The 23,091-nt window shown below is 39.7% G+C and overlaps 1 protein-coding gene across 1 annotated transcript in view; it reads right to left on the minus strand.

Moving 5' to 3' along the window:
- The window catches only part of TNFRSF21 (TNF receptor superfamily member 21), a 103,785-nt gene that overhangs the window by 53,141 nt on the left and 27,553 nt on the right, over positions 1-23,091 (minus strand). The window contains exons 2-3 of the mRNA XM_044675727.1: positions 20,788-21,454; positions 18,008-18,511 (exon numbers count right to left, since the gene is read on the minus strand). Coding sequence (XP_044531662.1) covers positions 18,008-18,511; positions 20,788-21,454 — 1,171 coding nt within the window. The remainder of the gene's footprint in view (positions 1-18,007; positions 18,512-20,787; positions 21,455-23,091) is intronic.

Raw genomic sequence — 23,091 nt, forward strand, 5'->3', positions numbered from 1 at the left:
TGAGTTTTTCTGACTTCCAGCCCAGAAGTTTGGCCACTGTACCACCTAGCTGCCGGTTTACAGTTTATTTCCTTAAAGAGTTCCCTTGCATACTGAGTAGTAAAGAGGTTTGCCTCAAATCACACAGCCAATAGATGTCAGAGGTTTGCAGGAAGCTGTCAAAGCCCATGACGTTTAGCACAGCTCATCACTAGTTCTGAAAACCTGCATAGCAGGTGTCAGAAGAATGGGTGTTTCACTCAGTTTCCCTTACATGACTCTTTTCTCACTAGCATTCCCTTTTACTGAAATTATTAAAATCAGCATCCTTACTCAGCCCCAGGGAAACCCAGAAAAACAATACAGGTTAAAGACACCCACAGACCTCCCACAAACCTCTAAGTAAACCCCACATTTATGTTATAATGCAGAAACTTTCACTGAAATCACTTCACAACAAACCAGCATATATTGAGTTAATGTTAAGGATTTTAAAACTCTAACTCAGATTCCCATACACAAGGTGCCTGCAAAAACAGGCCAGAAGAGTCTCTAAGTTTCCCTCCACCCCTCCCTGATTTGGTACAGTAAGTTAACATAAAAGAACAATGAATGAAATATGGAGAAATTGTCTCCCATGAAAGAGCCTGTACTTTCCCACCACTATACGTCAAACATATTGTGTCTCTTAAGAAAAAGATTGATGTTGAGAATGGATTTCCATGCCAATTTTATGTGTGATGTCAAAACATATAAAATAAACACATCCCCAAAGCTAACCAGAGCAATCTTTATGATGACTGGCTAAGCTGAAAACCTGATTACTCTCTTTTGTCTCAGATATGTTTCTGATGCTGTCCACCACCGAGATTTCCTAGACCTGTGGGAGTTTTTTACCCCCAGGAGAGGTTAAACCTGATCCCAGTTCTTGCTGGTTCCAAGGCTAGCTCTCTTTCTACAAGACCTCTCTGCTTCTTACCTCCTCCAAATAAAATTAATAACTTATTTTTGGTCCAAAAGACTAATAAATTTCTGTATACTATGAATGCAACTTAGTATATTTGTAGACTACTAAAAGCCAACAAAAAGAAGATGAGATATGTGATTTTCTATTATTAATTCCACCCTTATGTTATTACCATTATGTGGGATGTAATTCTTCATAATTCTTCACCTATCTAGAAAAGATCAGCTATAATTTAGCATATGTATGTTGCCTCTTTTGGTAAAAATGTTTAACATTATAACGCCACTCTTCTTCTCCAAAAGCTGATGCAGAAGGATGGACCATGGTGTTGCAAAATGGGGGGTGTACTGAATTTAGAATCAAAGGACCTAGATTTCTGAGTTCAAATTTCAGCTCTGCTTCTAAATTACCTTAGTAATGTAACACAACCTTTGTAGGCCTCAGTATCTTCTCCTGTAAAATATGGGGGTTAGGTAAGATGATCTCTAGTCTAAGGTCCTTTCCAGATCTAAAGATATGATCTAAGGTAATTTTCTTCCTTTTTTTTTTTTCCTTTTAAACAAACCTTACATTCTGTCTTAGATTCAATACTATATATAAGTTCTAAAGCAAAAGGGTAGTAGGGCTAAGCAATTGGGGTTAAGTGACTTGCCCAGGATCAAACAGCCAGGAAATATCTGAGGGCAGATTTGAACCCAGGACTCTCTGTCTTCAGGCTTGGCTCTCTATACCCCAAGCCATCTAAAAGCCCTAGTCATTTTCTACCTGTAGATAATTCAAATCACACATGCAAACCACCCTAGCATTGCTACTATGGAGGAAAAATCACTGGCAAAGAAGGATAGAAGGCAGCCAAAAAGAGAGTAGGATGAGGGTGGGCAGTGGAAGGGGAACTGGCAGTCCCACACTTCTGCCTCAGTTCTGCTATTGATGTTTTCTCTGGCCCTCAACCCAGGGAATTGCTCTCCTCCTCATCTCTATCTCCTAGATAGTCCTTTACTTCCTTCAAGTCCAGAGAAAATCCCATCTTCTAAAAGAAAACTTTTCTCAATCGCCCTTAATTCTAGGGCCTTCCCTATATTGATTACTTCTCCAATTCACACTGTCTATAGTTGCTATATGTTTCACCACCAATCCTCCCCAGTAGACTTTGAGCTCCAGGAAATCAGAGCCTATTCCCCCATTTCTTTGTATTCCCCCCCCAAGTGCTACAGAGTCTGGAATACAGTAAGAACTTAGTAAATGTTTACTGACTGACTACATCTATGTCCTTCAGTCCTCTTTAACAGCACTGTCCCCCAACAAGCAGCTCCCTATGGAGGCACTCTGCCAATTAGAGGACCTGGCATCTCCTTTAGTGCTCACAGAGAGTTGGACTGGCTGAGTAAAAAATCTCATAGAAGTTAGAAAACTTCCCCAAGCCCCTCAGCTCTCCTCCCTCCTCAAGAAGATAAATAGGAAAGAGACAAAACCATGCATAGGTCAACAAGTCAACATCCTCTCCATTTTTATTCTCAAGAAATTTTGGGTTAAAGCTTGCCCTGTAGCCTGAAATGGAACTTAAGCATTTAATTACCCTCTTTATCAGCAATATTACCCCCCTTACATCTAAATCATCCCCATCTCCTACTGTGTGCTTATCAAATATTTTTTAAATGAACCAAGTAGTGATAGAAGGACGTTAGTTTGAGAAGTAGGATATGGGATAGAGAGGGGGGCAATGAACAGAGGTTGCTGAAGTCTACAGAAACCCTTCACAGTTACTCTGTCTCTTCTCACCATCCCTATGGCACAAGGCAAAGTGAAGTCTATTTTTCCCTTCAGGCAGGACTATGAATTTTGTTAGCACAATAAGATGGACAAGAAAAGGATATTGTTATTGTTCAGTCACATCTAACTCTTCATGACCCCATCTGTTGCTTTCTTGGCAAAGATACTACAGTGATTTGCTATTTCCTTCTCCAGCTCATTTTAAGGATATGGAAAAATGAGACAAATAGGGTTAAGGGACTTGCCTGGGGTCATGCTGCTAGTTAATGAGGGCGGATTTGAATTCAGAAAGATGTGGAAATTGAAGGGATGCCCATTAATTGGGGAATGGCTGAACAAATTGTGGTATGTGATGCTGATAGAATACTATTGTGCTGTAAAGAATGATGAACCTGATTTCAGAAAGAGCTCGAAAGAGCTTCACGGACTGATACAGAGTGAAATAAGCAGAACCAGGAAGATATTGTACACAGCAATAATGTGGAATGATCAACCACATGTGATAGACTTTGATATTATCGGCAATAATGATCCAGGACAATTCTGATAGACTTATGATAAAGAATGCTATCCACACCTCCAGAGGAAGAATTTTTGGAGTCAGAATGCAGGTGAAAGCATATGATTTTTCAGTTGTTTATTTGGGTTTATATTTGAGGGTTTTATAATATTATTCATTTACGAAAATGAATAGAATGAAAATGTTTTGCATGATAATACACGTATAAATCAGATTGAGTTGCCTTCCAGCAACAGGAAGGAGAAGAGAAGGGAGGGAGGGAGATAAGTTAGATCATATAACTTAGAAAAACTTGTGTGGAAATTTGTGATTACATGCCACCAGCAAAAATAAGCAAATAAATAAATAATGAATTCAGAAAGATGAGTCTTCCTAAAACTAAGCCCATCCACTTCCCTGCTTAGCTACTTTCTAGAAAGGATCTTAGAGATAATTTAATTCAACCCTTGCCATCCCTAAATTCACAGAACTAAGTCAATTAGTTAATTCCCCATAAAGGGAACCAACAAGGACAACGAACAACCATCTAGGCAAACCATCAAGGCCACTGGCTGAAGTCAAGTCTTCCAGTGCCACATCCAATGCTTTTGTATAGAATACCTCTGAGTTTGTTCCTTATCTGTAAGACAAAGGTCATAATACTTTCTCCACAGATTTATAGTGAGTCATAAATTTAAAAAGATCTATAATTATAAGCTATTACCAAATACACAGTGCAATATGGTAAAAGAGGCCTGGATTTAAACCCAGAGGCCCCATGTTCAAATTCAGTCTCTGATGCTTACTTACTAGGACCTTATCTGTATAAATGAAGGGCTTGGACTGGTATATCCCTTCCAACTTTAAATAGAATCTTATCTCTATTGTTCCAGTGAGCCTTCTGAAAACAAGGAAGCTAAAAGGACAATAACCAGTAAGCACTAAGAGAAGTTGTCATACTCCTTTAGAAAGTCTCCAGGCTCATTCCTTTGCAGGGGGGCAGGGAAAGAAAGAGGATGAAAGTGGGAGGAGAATGTTTGGCTACTAGGTTCAAACCCCAAACTTTCCTCCAAGGTTTCAGGTGAGGGTATGGTCCATGTGCAAAGGAAATGCTTGCTTCATAGATTAGATTACTGCACCTGCTCTAAGATAAAAGCAGTCCAGTTCCTCAGGAAACCAGGAGTCAGGGCCCTAATGCTGTGGTTTTTGTTTTAGAAAATGATCAACATTAGGACTTTGACAGTTCTAAGGATGATACACAGGAGTCACACGCCTTCCTTTTCCACATTATGCATATCTATTTCGTAGATATGCATATACACACTATAGAACTAAGTAGAATAATTAAGACAGAAACCAAGACAGATGCCAGCTAAGTGGCAAAGTGTGAATTCGAATCTTACCTCACATATTTACTAACTTTGAGACCCTGGGCAAGTGAATAAATCACTCAGCCTCAAGTTTTCAGATCTGAAAAATGGGGATAATAATAGCACCTACCTCAAATAGTAGGAAGAATCAAATTCCATGACACAGGGAAAGCATTTTGCAAACTTTAAAGCACTATAATAAATGTTAGATATTACCATCATCAGGCTCACCAAAACCAGAGAAGCATTACATGGTGAAACTAGAAGAGGCTTTAGAGGTTCAATTCATTTTTTAAAAATTATTAAGCACTGTCAGCTAAGGGGGGTTAGGGGAGTTTAGGGGAGAGGAAAAGAACATGAAATATGTAACTAGAGGAAAATATTCAAAATAAAAATTTTTTTAAATTACCAAGCACTGCCTGTAGGTGCTGGGAATACAAAAATAAAACCAAAACAAGCTCCTGCCCTCAAGGAGCTTTTACAGAGGAGATACAACATGTACACAATACATTATGTACAAAGTTATTTCACTGGGAGAGAGGGAGTTGGTAAAGAGCTTTATAAAGGAGGTGACATGAGAGCAGTTCTAAATGCCTGGGATAAAGAGGGACTATAATCCAGGAAAAGGAGCACTGAGACAGCCTCTAGGAAGGCTAGGAGATAGCAGGTGGAATATTCTATTCAGGGAATAGATATCAGTCGAATGGGGCAGCTAGCTAGCCTGGTGGATAGAGTACCAGGCCTGGAGTCATTCCTGACTTCAAATCTGGCCGCAGTCACTTACTAGTTGGGTGATCCTAGGCAAAAACCCTGTTTGCCACAGTTTCCTCATCTGTAAAATGAGCTGGAGAAGGAAATGGTAAACCACTCCAGGATCTTTGCCAAGAAAACCTCAAATAAGATCCCTAAGAGTTGGGCATGACTGAACAACAACAACAAAACTAGTCAAACACCATTATTTTACATAAGTGGGGGACTGAAGATCTAGAGAAACAAAGACATTTCCTCAATGTGTTCAATAGAGACAAGTCTAGAATTCAACCACTAGAAGAAATGTCCTAACTTTCTGTACTTCAAGATCGTGCATCAGTTACAACCATACCCTGGGGTCTCCCTTATTGCCTGGAATCTCTTCCACCTGGAAGATCCATTATAAACCCTGCTGGATCTAACCCCAGGACATCCGTCCTCCAAGCTGTACCCCACTCCCCATTCTCCCATTTGAGAGTTTCTCCCCAGATCTCATTTTGTGAAGAGGCTTAGGCTGAGCAGCTTTCATTCCCATCCCACCCTTGATTCTGACTTAAAAAAAAATCACCTTACTTTCTGTTTTAGTATCAGAAAAAGTGGCAAGAACTAGGCAATCGGGGGTTAAGTGACTTGCCCAGGATCACACAACCAGGATTTTACTTTCTTCACTTCAAAACTATGCCTACTGCACTGGGTTACCTTCATCTTTTCCCTTCATCCCTTTTCACTTCCCTTTTGGATGTTGTTTTCCCCCATTCGAATATAACCTCCTTGAGGGTAAGGAAGGTCTTCCTTGCTTCCTTCCTTCCTTCCTTCCTTCCTTCCTTCCTTCCTTCCTTCCTTCCTTCCTTCCTTCCTTCCTTCCTTCCTTCCTTCCTTTCTTTTTGGCTTCTTTTTGTATCCCTGGCACTTAGCACAGAGACTAGTATAATCCATAGTAAGCACTTAAGGAATACTCATTGCCTTCTTTTTTTCTTCCTCCAGATTCTCAAGCCAGTGTGCTCTCCAATCCATCATAAGAGCTTTCACAATAAGACTATAGGAATCAGAGGTGGCTTTTTTTTTACCAGAAGAAAATTTTCTGCTTTTGATATTAATGATAACCTTTATATAGCTGGTAGCCTTCCCTGAGCCCTCTAAATTTAGAAGCTGCTTAGCCATGCATGTGTCCGTAGGCTAAATCAGAATTGCCCATTAAGTCTTTATATCTAAAAGGAAAGTATTTCTGTTAGCCTAACCTCTCCATCCCTATATATGGGTTTCTCTTCAATGAAACCATCCTCGGGGAGCATTAATACTGTTCATTATCAAAACACATACATTTATTGGGCTTTACTTAGGTGCCAGTAACCTTAATAAACACAAAGCTGAAAAAAAAAAGGTCCTTTATCAGAGAGTGTAATGTTCACCCTAATGAGCAATAAGCAGAATGCATTAAGGTTAAATAGTATTTCAGCAAAGGCAAAGGCTAAGTCTATTTACTTAATTAGATCAGAAGGAATAGGTAGCTAGCTCAGTTTGCAGTCCTAGAGAGGGACAGTTAGCAGCCTTCACTCTCTATCAGTAGAACAAGCATGCAGAGATTTATACTAATGGCAAAAAGAGATTTAGTGTCATCTGGTGGGTTCAAGGCCCAGGTTTTGCAAAGTGGCTGGGTCTGTTCTGTCTTCCAGAATAAATAAGTTAGACCTCAGTGGAGTAAAGATGGGACTTATTTTTTGAGTCCTAAACATGGATCTCCAATTCTGGATGGAGACTTTCACTTGAGAACAACACACCTTGTCCATCTCTACAACTTGCCTCCATTCCCCAAAGTGGCATTAGGCAAGAATTACTGTGTTTTTTGAAGCAAACTCAGAATAATTTAATTCTATCCTTACCACGTCTCTATGAGAAGGGAGAAGGGCAGAGAGCAGTGCTGGGAAAAAATCAGTTTGGCGTTCCCCATCTTTTTTTTTTTTAAACAACCTCTAAGGAGTCAGTGAGGTATCTGAATAGATTCAGGGAGCAGGAAAACATTCTTGAGACTACATTCTCCAATGGAGATGCTGGCTTCCTCCAGAAGGGGAAAAGAGAAAGTATAGAGTAGAAGCAGTTGGTTTCAAAGGCTACTGCTTAAAGACCTTTCAATAAAGCGAAGCAGACAATTTTGGTGATATGTAGTTTAGGTATAAGAATTGTAGGTAGAAAGGAAGCTAGGCAATTCAGTGAATAGAGAGCAGGCCTAGAGACAGGAAGTCCTGGATTCAAATTTGACCACAGACACTTCCTACCTGTGTGACCCTGGGCAAGTCATTTAACCCCAATAGCTTACCCTTTATGACTCTTCTGCTCAGAACCAATACTTAGTGTATTGATTCTAAGACAGAAAGTAAGGGTTTAAAAAATGTAGGTAGAAATATAAGAAATATAGGCTGTAAAATATATATAGAAGAGCAGCTACATTGTGAAATGGATAGAGTGCCAAGCTTGAAATCAAGAAGAGCTGAGTTCAAATATGACCCCAGTCACTCACTAGCTGTGTGACTCTGGGTAACTCATTTAACCCTGTTTGCCTCAGTTTCTTCATCTGTAAAATGAGTTGGAGAAGGAAATGGCAAACAACTCCAGTATCTTTGTGAAGAAAATTCCAAATGGGGTCACAAAGAGTCAGACACAACTGAAATAAGTGAACAATAACAGCAATAAGAGATACAGTATGCCATGTAAGGAGAAAAATGAGAAGCTCTGAGAGTGCAGTACAGAATGAGTATGGAGTCACGAGACCTGAGTTGAATATTCCATCTCAGTATTCCATCTCTTTGGCATTCTGTCTCTCTTGCTTTGCACCAACATACCTAAGTCTGGACTGTATGCTCTTCTGATCTCCAACCTCTTAGAATCCCTAGTTCCTTACTAGGCGCTGTTTCTATGCTGCCTCCAACAGGAAGTCTTTTTTTCCTCCACCTAGTTTTCATTGCCTTTTCTCCTCTAATTATTTTGTACTTACTCATCTGTTTACAGGTGACTTGCTAGTTTCATGAAATCAGAGATTTTTATATGTTGGCCTTTGTATCCCCCCCAGCACTTTGGACAATACAACATCTAGTAAGATTCTTAACAAATGCTGGTTGAATTGAATTAAATCCTGGCTCAGATGCAGTATAATTTTATGGCTCTGAACAAGTCTATTTGCTTATTTTAGTCTCGTTTTTCTCTTCTGTAAAATAGGAATAATAAGTTCAAGTTCAAAACTATCTCAGAGGACAGTTATGAAGAAAGAGCTTCCCAGACCATAAAGTTATACAAATATCAGTATTTTTACAGGAGAATAGTCAATAGACTTGTTCTTTGCAAATGTAAGCACAAGAATATATAGTATTGCCTCTTCCCTTCCTCCTACTCAATTCCCTTTCTTTTCCATATTATTCTTTCAACCCAACATGCCCTTTCCTTTGGCATATGGGAAAATGAGCACTGGGAAAATCAAGAAGTCAAGAAAGCTGATAGTTGGAACCACCAATAAACCATTCCATTGAAATTTCACAATTTTTCTGTTAACACAATGATGGCCTCACTCAGCTGATGCAATCCTTTAACACCTGGAAACAAAGCATGTAACACTTCCATGAGACACTGAGCATATTTCTCAATTAACTCCATTATGATATCATCATTAGGAGTGAATTTAGGAAAACAGTTGCCTTTGCTGAGAATGACTCTATTGCAAAAGTTCTTAACCTGGGGGTCCATGAACTAATAATATTTTGAAAAATGCAATTCAGCATAACTGGATTCCTTTGCAAACTTATGTGTTTGATTTTAAACACTTCAAAATATTGTGCCAAGAAGGTGCCCAAAGTTTTCACCAAACTGTCAATGTATCCACAGCCCAAAAAGAGTTAAGAACTCTTACTCTCTAACTAGATAAGATCAATAAGAGTAACAAGAAAAGCATAGGCCTGATAACCAATTTCTTGGTAGATACCATTTATACAAGCTAAAAGAACCATCAGCAGAAAAACCCGGATCCAGTACAAGAAAAAAGATAACATTTCTGGTGGATTCTTTTTAGGTTACAAAATTAAATCAGGAAAATAAAGTTGGCTGCTCTTTGCAAAAAAAAAAAAAGGGGGGGGGAGGAGGGATCTCCCGTTATATTTTTACCTTTGTATTGAATTTCCTTATTATTCAACAAATATTTATTGTGTCTGTTGTATGTAAAATCCTCTCCTAGGCTGAATTTTCTTTAAAAAAATTATATACAACAAAGGTCAACTACCACCATGACAACTTATAGTTTAGTGGGGGTAAGAGTTGGCCAGAAGTAAGTTAAGAAACATTCTCCCTGCATTTCTTCCAAGAGCATAAAATACCAGTGATTCCATGTATCTCTTAGAAGAACTTCCCTTTTAACATAGGAAGTTTCTTAGTCTCCCTGGGCCTCAGTTTCCTCATCAATGAAATGAGATAGCTAGACTGGATTGACCTCTGAGGTTGATCCCATCTCTGGATCTATGATCCTATGAAGTTGTTGCCATGCAATGCCATCTTGCTAATTCTCAGTGCAGATTACCATGAAATAAATTCATTTCAATAAGACAGATTTTGTAAAAATGTAGGCAAATGAGAATCCCATTTCCAAGGATATTTGTAAGCTTTTTTCCTACAAGTTTTCTTTTTTCTTTTTTTCCTTTCTAGAAGGCACTTAAGCTCTTACTTGTCTGTCATATAGGAGTTTCCCTTAGCTAGAGCCAATTGGCCTTAGTCTAAGGCTTGAAGCCAATTCAGCTATATGAAGATTACATAAAATTGATTATGCACAATTCTCCACCACTGCTGTCATGTGGTCAAGCAAAGAGAAGGTTGAGAAGAAGGATGCTTATGGTTCAATGCCTTGAAACACCAATCCAAATTTATAAATAAACATACCATGCATTATAGCCCATATTTACTTGGCTGCTTGTTTGTTTTTTTAATCCCCAGCACAGAATAACAGTCCTTGTAGGATCCATTTAAGGGCCCTAATGTACTAACCAAAGACCTATGATTTATGGAGTACTGTGCTAGGGATGTGGTAGAAAATACTGCAAAATGTGGCTCTGTCTTCTAAAGCAGGATTTAAACAAGGTTTCAAACACCTGAATGTGGCCCAAACCAGATTAAAATGTAATTGGGAACTATTTTATAAATAAATAAAATGCAATAAAAAGGTTAACATTACATTTTGAAAGTAAGTCAATATGTGGCCACAGGGATCCTTATGTGCCCATTTTGTCTTTGTGACATCACTACTAAAAGAATCTAATCCAATAAGCCCTTTTTGTTTGGAGAGCGGGTCTATGATTGTATTGGTTGGGGAAAATCCTCTACCAATGTGGATCAGTGACTGCAATGGAATTTACTTATGTTCATTGTACAATAAAAGTCATTGTGCAGCAGTATATAATCAAATCCCCCCAAACAGAGTGAACTAGACAATTGAAGTGGTATTAGGCATTCTGGGCTTGCCATTCAAGCAAATGGCATTATAACATATAATTCTATAAAAGGTGACTATTTTCCTGTCCAATTTCCAGCTTGCACAGAGAGGTACCAATTCTCCAACAGATGTCTTCACAAACCCAGGTCAATTGAATACAATACTTTACATGGCCTGCATAGCAACTGTATTTGTATACCCAGGGAATTGCTATTACCCAGCGAGTCATATAAATAAAAGAAAAAGAGGCAATGAGATTTCCACTTGAGATATCCTTGCGAATGAGATTTCCACTTGCCTTAATTTTCCAGTTAATGAGTCTTGAGGAAATGAATTTATTTGCTCACATTCTTTTTTTTTCTTTTTTTTTTTAATTTTTATTTTATTTTGAATAAGGAAATGAATGTATGACACTGAATGGCTACCAGTTTATAGGATCATCTTAGTTCTGGAATCTGAAGATCTAGGTTCAAAGCCTGTTTTTGTTACCAAGTGACCTTGGGCCTCAGTTTGCTTATTGGTTAAAATAAAAGTAGGATTTGATGGTCTCTTCCAATTCTACATCTGTCATGGGCCCTGAGTACTGAATACATGGGTACAATACTGAATTACTGAGTACATGGACCCTGAGGTACCTGAATCCATAACGGGGACAACGGGAAAAGACTTGGAATTACTAGGAACTCTAGATATGTTATGGCCCAATAGACCCTCTGGGCTCTCTATAATATGTATAACTGGATTCACTAACAAGATAAAAACCTTTGTGCTACAGAGAGCACAATTTACTGGTCTTAAAATCACATACACTTAGGAAAAAATCATAGGAAGAATTTCTTTGATTATTCTCTTGAGTTATCTAACCCTGATTCTTGACCAGAAACTCCAGAGACTAAATAAAATGATAATCTGCAACTCTATGGAGACTTAACAAAATAATCTCATTCTTTCCTTGTCTCTCATTCTCTCTTTTCCTCATTTCTCTCTTTAGCCTCCCCCCCGCCTCCCCAGGGACCTCCCAAGACAAGAAGCTCAACAACCATTTTTGAAATAGCACATGTAAACTTAATTGGGAAATGTCCTGAAGAGTTATGAGTTTGCTTCCAGAAGCCTTCTTAGTTCCATGAATGAATGTAAGAATTGAATAAATGAATAAATGCAAAAGTATTATTAACATGCTTACCAAATGCCCAGCAAAGATAAACAAGTGTTTTCCTTCATAAAATATGCAACTAAATTCCAAATTTCCTTAAAGTTGAAGCAGAGTGGGGGATTAAGGTGTTAAATCTGAGGCTTTCTTCTCCTTACCTTCATCTTCTCAACCCAGTTACAAGGCAATGATTTCTCAATGACCAACTGGGCAAGACAAACCAAGAAATGAGAAAGGAAAGATCGTACTGAGATTAAGTTATAAAGTATCTTTGTTCCTTTTCGTCATGGGGTTGAATTTGTGCCTCTCTCCAAATCAAGAGTATATTATTTTGAGGAAGCTAGTAGCACAGTGGAGAGAGAGGGGAGGGAAGAGAAGAGAAGAGGAGAGGAGAGGAAAGGAGAGGAGAGGAGAGGAGAGAATTATTTTCCTTAAAGGGAGCTACTTTTCCCTTTACATATAGAGGTATAGTCTTAGATTTATTTGTAATCACAAGACTTGGGTTCATATCTCATACTCTGACCCCTATCAGCAACATGATATTAAGAATAGGCTATTCTGAGCCTCAACTTTCTTGTCTATGAAATCAGGGTAAGACCACTTGAGCTATTTACTAAACAGAACTGTGTTAAGGACTGTTTTTTGTAAAGCTAAATTTGCTACACTCTCTGTCTTAGTTTGTCATCTGTAAAACGGGGATAATAATAGTAGTTACCTCCCAGGATTATTGTAAGGGTTAAATGAGTTAATTGTATTGTACGAATCAAATGAGTTAATAGCATCCTGCCTGGCCCATATAAAGTGCTATATAAATGTTAGTTAGTTATTGTTATTATGATTTTTACAGATAACCGTGTTCAAAATGACATGTCTGTACCTTCTACATCCCTTTATTTCTTTTCTATTGACTTCTTCAATAGAAGACTCATCTCCATAGGCTCCCTGAGGGCAGGAGCATTTATCCTACAGTCTCTGGAACCCATTTGTGGAATTTCAACAAATCCCAAGAGAATCTTCAAATTGTCTTCAAATGGAATTCCTTTATTTTGAGTATATTTGCTACTTTTCGAGTGTTTGGGACAAGTATTACTTCTTAAAAATAAAGCAGTAAAAAGAGTACTTGGATGCCCATATGGGAAAGGAAATCAGTGTGGTGCTAAATAGCCCTCACTCCTTCCTTTCTCCAGAATCTTTACTGCTGATAAGTGACTTGGTAGGTTATCATTAAGGTTAAAGCAGGTTTAGATAATTGGCATGTTTAGGATGACATGGAAGAGGGCATGATGGCAGGGCTGGACTCTGTACTCGAATCAATGCCCCCTAAATTCCCTTCACACAGATTTCAAGGTTGATTGATCTCTGAAATAGGCCGAATAAAGAAAAATGGGAGCTTAAAGAGAATTTCAAGGTCCAGTTGAACTATCTTAAAAAAAAAATCAGTGATGAAAAATGAAGTTCCAGTGAGAAACAGTGATTTGCCCAAGGTCTCACAACTACTTAGTCTCAGAGTCTGGGCTAGAATACTCATGTCCCAACATCTTGTCTAGGGTTCTTTCCAGTGTACTATTTATTGCCTGTACAACTAGGGTCCTTTGTTAGAGGGCTAGAAAGAAAAAGGTCAAGGAAAGCTCTTATTAGACAGGATAGTTACGTTATGATCAGATCAATAAGCCCTTGTCTCTACAGTCAGCTTGTGACATGGAATAGCCATCAGACAGAAGAGTTCTCTGCAATAGGATTTTCCCTGTTTCTCCTTGGAAACTGGGAAGTTGGAAAGCAAAAATACACTCCTTAGAAGAATCTACAAGGCCAAAAGAACTAATATTAAACACTAGAAAGAAGATGTTAAGAAACTATTTAAAGAAATGGTGTCATCAAATAAAGCCAATGTGACTTAGACCACTAACACTGAGTAGATGGCTAAAAAACTAGATTCACAAACGTCCTTTATCATGCTTTTGGCTAATTTGAACCTTCCCCTTCCAATTCCAAACAACCCATATTATTACTGGGGATAGAGGGGTGTTTTAGTTTGTGTTTTTAGGACAGTGGTTGGTCATTGTATTTTGTTTGTGAAAGCTAGATCTTCTCATCTGTTCCAGGCTGCAAATAGAGGGGCTCCTCATAGACTTGATCCCAAAACAGATCAAGAGAGTTTTAACTTGTTCTATTTTCTATTCTTTCTTTCTTTACACTCCTTACTTTCTGTTTTAGAATCAATACTAAGTATCTGTTCTAAGGCAAAAGAATGGCAAGGTCTAGGCCAGTGATTCCCAAAGTGGGCACCCACCACCCCCTGGTGGGTGCTTCAGCGATCCAGAGGAGAGGTGATGGCCACGGGTGCATTTATCTTTCCTATTAATTGCTATTAAAATTTAAAAAATTAATTTCTAGGGGTGCTAAGTAATATTTTTTCTGGAAAGGGGGCGGTAGGCCAAAACAGTTTGGGAACCACTGGTCTAGGCAAATGAGGTAAAGTGACTTGCCCAGAGTCACACAGTTAGAAAGTATCTAAAGCCACATTTGAACCCAGGTCTTTCTGACTCCAAATATGATTCTCCATTCACTGAGCCCCTAACTTGCTCTATTTCTGACTTGGGCTAGTTTGTCACTTCCTGGGCAACCTAGCCCTGGCCCACCCCCAATCTCAGGAACTCACCAGACTGATGTTGTACTTAATACAGATGCATAGTCAGCATACTTCAGCTCATTATTCCTAAAACTCAAGTGATGTGCCAAACAACCTCAGCCTCTGTAGCAACTGGGATTACCCACCTGACTAGCAGTTTATATCACTTTAATGACACAGAGGCAGTTTGTTTCCAAGGCTGCTCAAGTTTTGTGAATGTCTAACAGTGGAAAGAACACTAGACTTCAAGGTAAAGGACTTAGGTTAATTCCTGGTTTTGTTTCTTGTTAGCTGTAGTAATTACGACTAAGTCCCTTAACTTTGGGGCCTCAGTTTACACATCTGTCAAATGGGTATGATATCGTCTGCTCTATCTCCCTTCATGGTTACATTATTCTTGTTGTTTAGTCATGTCCAACTCTTCATGAGCCCATGGACCACAGCACACCAATATTGTCCATGGAGTTTTCTTGGCAAAGATACTATAACAGTCTGCCATTTTCTTCTCTATAAAGGAATTACAGGGGTAGCTAGGTAGCACAGTGAATACAGCACCAGATCTGAAGTTGGGGTGATCTGGGTTCAAATGTGGCCTCAGACACTTCCTAGTTGTGTGACCTTGAGTAAGTCATTTAACCCCATTTACCTGGCTCTTACCACTCTTCTTCAGAAGGTAAGGGTTTAAAAAAAGTGTGTGTTGGGGGGAGGCAGGAGTTACAGTAGTATATTATATAATACATTGTACTGTGTTACACAGTACAATTATATTAGTACATTGTAACTAAGTCAACTACTAATACATCATCAGAGGGTTCCTCCAGGGTAGGGACTGTTTTTTGTCTCCTCATATCCCATCACTTAGCACAGTGCCGGCGCACATGGTAATCACTTAACACATGTTTATAATTAACCGATTGATTGCCTCAGCAGAGGGTCAAATAAGGAAGCAGACATCAAAATGGTTTGTACACACTGCATAAAGCATGATAAAAGTGTGTGGGATCATTCTTAGACTAAATTATCTTCTTGGTCATCAACTAAGTTTGAACTGTAAAACTCACTCTATTCCTCAGGAATTTGGCAACTGTTCTGGGGAACCTAGAAAGAAAAAAAGCCCAAGAGAACACTAACACCACTAGTTCTGTTAAATACAACTTCCAGAAAGCAATAGGGGTTCTGGAGTAACTCAAGTAACCAAGATTTCAATGCTGACAGATTCTAAAGGGGCCTTCAAAACTTATTTCCCCATGGAAACACTGATGGGGCAAGCAAGGACTTTAGCCCGATGAGTCAGGGGCAGGATACAAAGGTATGTAGTAACTGGACTATTGGAGGGCAATTTAAGCTGCCTAGTCAGACTAGATTTCCAGGAGAGAAATTCCTTGACTCATCTGCTCTGCAGTGGGCCAGGAGCCAATGTGCCTTGGTCAGGCTTCCATCTGTCAGCTCAGGACAGAAAAGAAACAAACAAAAGGAGTTAACATTCTGACCTCAGCTTCCTCATCTGTAAAATGAGAGATCTGGACTAGGTGACCTCTAAGAAACCTTCCAGAACGCTAAAAAAATGAGCAAAGTCCTAGAAAGCTGATTACTCACTGGTTATACTGATTACTCACATGGTTTTGACATCATATTTCAGAATCTTGAGTAGGATATTCCATACAAATGAGACCAAAAGGTCCTAGGTTATCTGGTACTAGCACTGAGCTGGAGAAGGTCAAGAGATCCTTGTTCTAAATCTGCCACTAATGTGAGATAAAGTCCGGGGAAAGTCCTTTAATACCAGCTTGCATTACTAGAACATTTTTAAAGTTTGCAGAGCACTTGTCATATGTTACCTCATTTGAACCTTACAATAATACCGAGGTAGTATTACTATTATCCCCATTTTGTAGAAGGAAACTGAGGATAAGAGATTAGGTGTGACCTGTCCAGGGTTTAGACAGCTAAATGTCTAAAGAAAGAATTAAACTTGTCTTACCTGACTCTCAGTCCAACACTCTCTCCACTGTGCCCCTTGATGTCACTTAACCTCTCTCTCTGGGCCACCACAGCCTCTTCATTAGTAAAATAAAAGGATTGGAGTAGATGGCCTTGCAGGACCCTTCAGCTCTAGGTATATGCCCCTTTGACTTCTAAAGACCCTCAAATTCTAACATTCTAGGATTCTGTTGTAGGTGAATGATCTTAGACCAAGAGAATTAGAAAATACCTTAGAGATCATTTAATCCCATCACATAAATAACTTGCCCAAGGTCATATAAGTAGCAAATAGCTCATCAAGGATTTGAACTCAGGTCTCCAGACTTCCTGGGGTAGTTAGGTGGTGCAGTGACTCCAGTGAATGGAGTCAGAAAAACTTAACTTTGTGTATTCAAATCTGGTCTCAGATACTTATTAGCTATATGAACTTGGGCAAGTTGCTTCTATTTGCCTCAGTTTCCTCATCTATAAAATGTGCTGGAGAAGGAAATGGCAAACCATTCCAATATCTCTGCCAAGAAAACCCCAAATGGGAACATGAAGAATCAGATGTGATTAAAAATGACAACAATTTCAGATGTCCAACTGAAATGCAAGACTTGCAATTAAATAAAGATGAAATGTATAGACTTTGAGTATTTGAGGGTCCAGCTATACAATGGAACTTTCACTTCTGCTAGTGCATTTTCAGAAGGTGGAAAAGAAGGTAATGGGCATATGTGGCAAATAATCTAAATCTTAGCTTTAGAAATTGAGATCCAAAAGGACCAAGTTCAACCAGTTCCACATATCCCAGGAATAGCTCTACTAGACCAACTACTAATGTCCCAATTTCTGATATAAAAAAAGAACTTTTGTGGAAAAGAAATTTTTCCCTCTTTTTATTCAGTTCAGAAAGGGCACTGAGGTGGGAATCACAAAATTATTTCTATCACTAATTGTATGACTGGTCCAAGGGTCTTTTATCTGTCTAAAATTGAATATGACCCAAAGTGGACTGGACTATCCTATAAGGTAGTGAGATCGCCACCACTTGAGGTCTTTGACTAGCCTGCATGACCATGTCTTTTCAAGGATTCCTGCTTAGGTATGAGATACACCTTTTTAAGACTTTTTCCTACTCTGATTTTGTAGTTATTATTAGCTAACTTCTTTGGACTCAGTGTCATCAATTGTAAGAAGTAAATTCTGGGTAAGATGGTCTCTAAAGTCCTTTCATATGTACCTATGACAGCCTGTTTTAATACAAAAGCAAGGAAGTATGTTTTACCCTGTTTTCAACTTATTGGGACTAACATTGATCTTATTTTCCCTAAAGCACAATTAGCCCTGAGAGCACGTCTAAAGACATACCTAATTGGCATCAGCACACCTCAATTTCCCTTTTTTCAAAGCCCTTCTAGAATCTTGGAAAAAAGAAGGATCTAGAAAAAGATGGGGAGGACTCACCATGCCCATTACAGTAGTAAACCCATTTCTCTCTGTTTTGTGTAGGGGTTACAGATTTCTTCAGCCCAGCTTTCTCCACAATGGAGCTGGGATCCTGCCGGGGGCCTTTCTTTAGAGTCCTTGAGCTCTTTCGAATGCTGCACACCACAATCACCACGAGCACCAGCAGGAGGAAGAGTACAATCATCCATGGCAAATGCTCATTGATATCAAAATGTTTGTGCAGGTTCTGCCTGGGCGACCCCCTCTTGGGGGCCTTGATGGGCGTGCTAGACCGCTCTCCTCCCGTGGCTTCCATGGGGGGCAATGGTTTTGGGACTGACTGGATATGCCGGTGGTGGTGACTTTGCTGGTGGTTCACAACCTGGAGGTTTGGGGAGGTCTTGTTCACGCCTCCCATCTCCCTGGACAAGGTGGCATTTTTGGAGGCTGCCAATTCCTGGCTGCCACTGTGTACCTTTGGTCTGGCAGAAGCAGAAGAGTTGGATCCCGTCGAGTTCATACCTGCAATAAAGGAAAGCAATTTGGCATATGTATATTTATATAAGTACATAGGGGTGTGTTTACAGAGGTGTAAAAAGAGAGAGGGAAAGAAGAAAGAGAGAGACGGGGAGGGTAGAGGGAAGGAGACAGACAGGAAGAGAAGGAGAGATGGAGAGAGAGAAGATGAGAAAGAGAAAAGAGGTGGGGGGGGGGGAGTAGGGATAGGGAAAGAGAGTGGAGAGACAGAAAGGAAGAAAGAAAAGAGGGAGAAAGGGAAAGAGTGAAGATAGGGAGAATGAACAGAGAGGGTGAGTGAGAGGGAAGGAAACAGACAGAAAGAAAGAAAGTGGAGATAGGGAGAGAGAGAACAGGAGAGGTGGAAAGACAGAGGAGAAAGAAAAGGGAGAGGGTAAGAACGTGGGTATAGGGAAAGAGTACAGAAAGAAAGAAAAGAAAGGGAGACAGAGAGAGTGGAGAAAGAGAGACAGACAGGAAGATATAGAGAAGAGAGAGGTGGGGAGAGAAAGGGAGAATAGAGGTAGAGAGAGATGGGGGAGTGAGAAGGAGAGAGATAGAAAGGGAGTTAGAAAAGGGGAGGGATAGAGTAGGGGAGAGAGAAAGAGAGGGAGACAGAAAGAAATATTTTTCTGCTTTCCTCTCTCCTGCCCCCACTGAGCTTAGCCCAGATAGAAGGAAAGCTGATTGAATTTGAACCAAATGCCTCATTAACTGGGCTTTGGGGAGAGAAAAGAAAAGATTTTACAATTAAACTATCACTATATCACAGAGATTGGGGTGAGGAGGTTGGGGTGGGAAGAGAGTAAATAAGGAAACACAGTTTGATTGCACCTCCATGCACAGTCAAATATTGGATTTAAACAAAGTTGAAAAGGAGAAGCAGGAAGGTCTGGCCATGACTTATGTGGTAGCAGAGGATCATAGTTAGAGCTCAAAAGGTCAAAAGTCATTTAGTCCAGCTGCCTTAATTTAAAGAGATGAAATGACTTGCTCAAGGTCACACAGGTCATTAAGTGGCAGAGCTGGGATCAAACTCAGGTCTTCCAACTCTAAAACCCCATGGTCTTTCTACCTACACCATTTCTCATGTCAACTGGATGAAACATTTAGAAAAGGCTAAATAAATTATATTATCTTCAATAATAAGACATTGGAATAGGCTACTCTGAGAAGCAGTGAGGGGTCAATCATTAGAGATCTTCAGACAGGAACTAGATGGCCACTTGTCAAGGGTATTAAAGAAAGAACTCAGGTTTCAAGTGAGAATTAATATATAAGACTTGAGCTCCATTCCAACACTGATCTTATGTATGTGTTTGTTTGTATGTTTACCTGTAGTTTCATAATTGACAATATGTCCCCACATAAGATATGCTGAGTTACTTGATGTTATTTAAATAGGAAACATTAGTTAATTTTTTTACCAAGATTTCCAACTTTTCTCATCACTTGAATAACTTACTTGCCTCTCTTCTCTCATTTCCGATCTAAGATCACAGATTTACTCCGGCCCCCATGTTCCTTTTTCTTCTTTCTCACATAGTTCCCCTCTTTTCTTAACACCTTCACCTTTGCAATATTCTCAGGGTTTAGAAAACTACAATGGCAACCACTTCAAGACAATGACCTTACGGGAGAAATTTTGAAGTCTAGTAACACTTAACAGAAAGGGGCAAAGTTTCCACGGTTAGGGATGCAGTTGAGATTGATTGGGATAGAGAACAAAAAAGATGGAAAGTCAACAAAGGGACAGAATGCTGGACTTGGAGCCAGGAAGACCTGGGTTCAAATCTAGCCTCTGACACATAATAGCTGTGTAGTCCTGGTCAAGTCGCTTTACTGCTGTGCCTCAGCATCCTTATCTATAAAAAATAAAGGAATTGGAATGGAATGGCTTTCAAGGTCCTTTTGAGCTCTAAATTGATGAGTCTATGATCCTAAGTCCAATTTGCTCCCATAAACAGCTACAGCAAAAGGTTTATTAGGAAGTAGCCCTGAATCTTATAACTGAAATGGGATTTAAGGTTTTACTTTTTAAGATCTGAACTCACCCTTTTATGTGGATAGCTCAAGAGAAGTTAAATTTTACAATCATGAAGAATAATTCTCTGCCTCTACAAAGAAGTAAGAGTTTTGGGTTCACACCTGCTACAACTTCACCAGGAGGGCTAGTGAATTAGGCAGAAACCATTTGGGGGGCCAGTGCATCTTTACCCAGCATCCCTGGTGCTCAGATCCATCCTGCTAACCCACATTTAGCAAGGTCATGGCGCAGTTACCTTTGGGAATGTAAGTGGGAGGAGGAACTTCATGGTATTCCACCTGCTCAGGGCTGGCAAAGATGGCTGTGTCAGGGAAAGACGGAAGAGTGCCTGGGAAAGACGGGAGCGGGCCACAGACGTTGTCTGTCTCCTTAGTCCCCAGCTTTACCAACATCAGGTTCTGGCTCAGGCAGTTGGTGTAAGTTTTGCATTTCTTCACACTAGAAGGCACATCAGAAAAGGAACCCGGAGGGCACTGCTTGCACCGCACGTCTTCAGTCTCTGTCCCTTTCTTCCGCACGCCCCAACCCACGGGACAAACCGTGTGGGGGACACAGGTACCATTAGACTGAAATGTGCCAGATGGGCAAGCGCATTCCCGGTCAGTCAAGGCAGTACAGGGTAATTTCTCAACCATTGGCTGTTTGCAAGGTTGACTACAGTTATGGCATTTCTGGATGCCATTCTCGTGCCTGGTAAAAGTCCCAGGGGGGCAGCGGCTGCATACCCGCAGGGTAGTGTTGGTACAGTGCTCAGACACAAAGTTTCCAGCTGGACACTTGTCACAGGTAAGCCAGTGGCCAGTGGCAGAGTCAAAATGGAGATATGTGCCAAAGTGATTCATGGCATCCTGTTCAGAAGTCAGCTGCTTGGGCTGAGCAGGAGTGGTGCTAAGGAAGATAAGCTGAAAGAAAAGTTGGGGAAGGAAGGAACAAAAAAACCCAAGAAGGTGTTAGATAGCAACAGGAAAGACCAGAATAGAGGACTGATTCCCACCACCACTGAGTTTCAAAGGACCAAAGATCTACAAGGTTGAAATGAATCAGTAAAGAAGTAGTCAAACATTAACTGAGCACTAACTACAAACCAGGCACTGTATTTGGGGAAGACACAGAGATGAGTAAGATATGGTCTCTGCCCTTAAAGAACTTATCTAGGAGAGGAGGCCAGACATATGGCAAATGACTAATACATGGAAGGACACAATATCACTACAGGAGATGAACAAAGTGCTTTGTGATCACAAGAAAAGAAAGATGAGTTGGAGGGAGGGAGACAACCAGGGAAGGTGATGGTTTATTTGGGCATTGAAAGATGGAGAGGTTTTCAAAAAGCAACAACAGAAGAGGAGAACATTAGAAGTAAAAAGAGCAGCAGGAATAAAGAAGGGAGAGAGTACAGAAAAGTAAAGGGCATATTTAGGTATGAGTACATGGCCAAACCTGGCTAGAACAGAAGGCACGTGAAAAGGAATAGTGAGAGACAGAGTTGAAAGGGTATAATGGGGGTCAGATCATGGAAAGCCTTAAATGCTAGACTGAGGAAAGAAGAAACCATGAGAACCCTTCTGTCGTTTGGTTAATTGTTTTATAAAGTATTTATATCAAAGGAAACATTCTACTAAATAAATTTTCCCACTTTCCCCAAATCCCCAAGTCCAGCACATCCAAAATTTGTGCACTTATTTATATAAACCAAGACAGTTATCATCATTATTCCTATTTCTATTATCTGCTATCTATATCTATTATCATTATTCACATTGAGTCAATATAAGGTCAGTCTGTCATTCGACAGACTCAGCAATAAGAGGGAACTTTAGAATCCTTTAACAAATGGTGTAACTGAGTCCCAGACAAGGAGTGATTTGTATTAATGAGAGATTTGCAGTTCCCTAACAATTTTATGACCTCATTCATAGGTTATCTACAACCTCAGAGAACAAGTTCTTATTAAGTTCCTACTATGTACCAAGTACTGTATGAGGCATTGGGGGATATAAATGAACCTTTGCAGATCACTGCCCAGAAAAACCAGGGTCCTGTGCATCAATGGTCCTCTTCTATATTCTGCTTTGCTTCCATAATTTCTCAGAACCTTCTGGGAATTTTCCAGTTTTTCTAATTTTTACCATGGGTGACTTTAATAGATTGTCACTATTACCACTGGGTCCTTAGGGCTATATTATTTTCACTTTTCTTCCATTTCATAGTGTTAACCATTAAGATTTTGATAGCGAGGAGGTACAACAGATAGTGCTAAACTTGGAGTCAAGTAGGTTTTAAGTTCAAATCCTGCTTCAGGATTAGCTGTGTGACCCTAGGCAGTCACTTCAGGGCCTAGAAACTCATTTCTTCATCTGTAAAATGAGACTAATGATAGCACATACCTCACACCATTGTTGTGAGAATCCAATGAGATAAAATGTTAAAGTGCTCTGCATACCTTAAAAGAGCTATATAACTAGTAGTATACTACTACTACTACTACTACTACTACTACTACTACTACTACTACTACTACTACTACTACTACTACTAC

The sequence above is a fragment of the Gracilinanus agilis genome, chromosome 4 (assembly GCF_016433145.1).
Source record: "Gracilinanus agilis isolate LMUSP501 chromosome 4, AgileGrace, whole genome shotgun sequence".
Lineage (NCBI taxonomy): Eukaryota > Metazoa > Chordata > Mammalia > Didelphimorphia > Didelphidae > Gracilinanus > Gracilinanus agilis.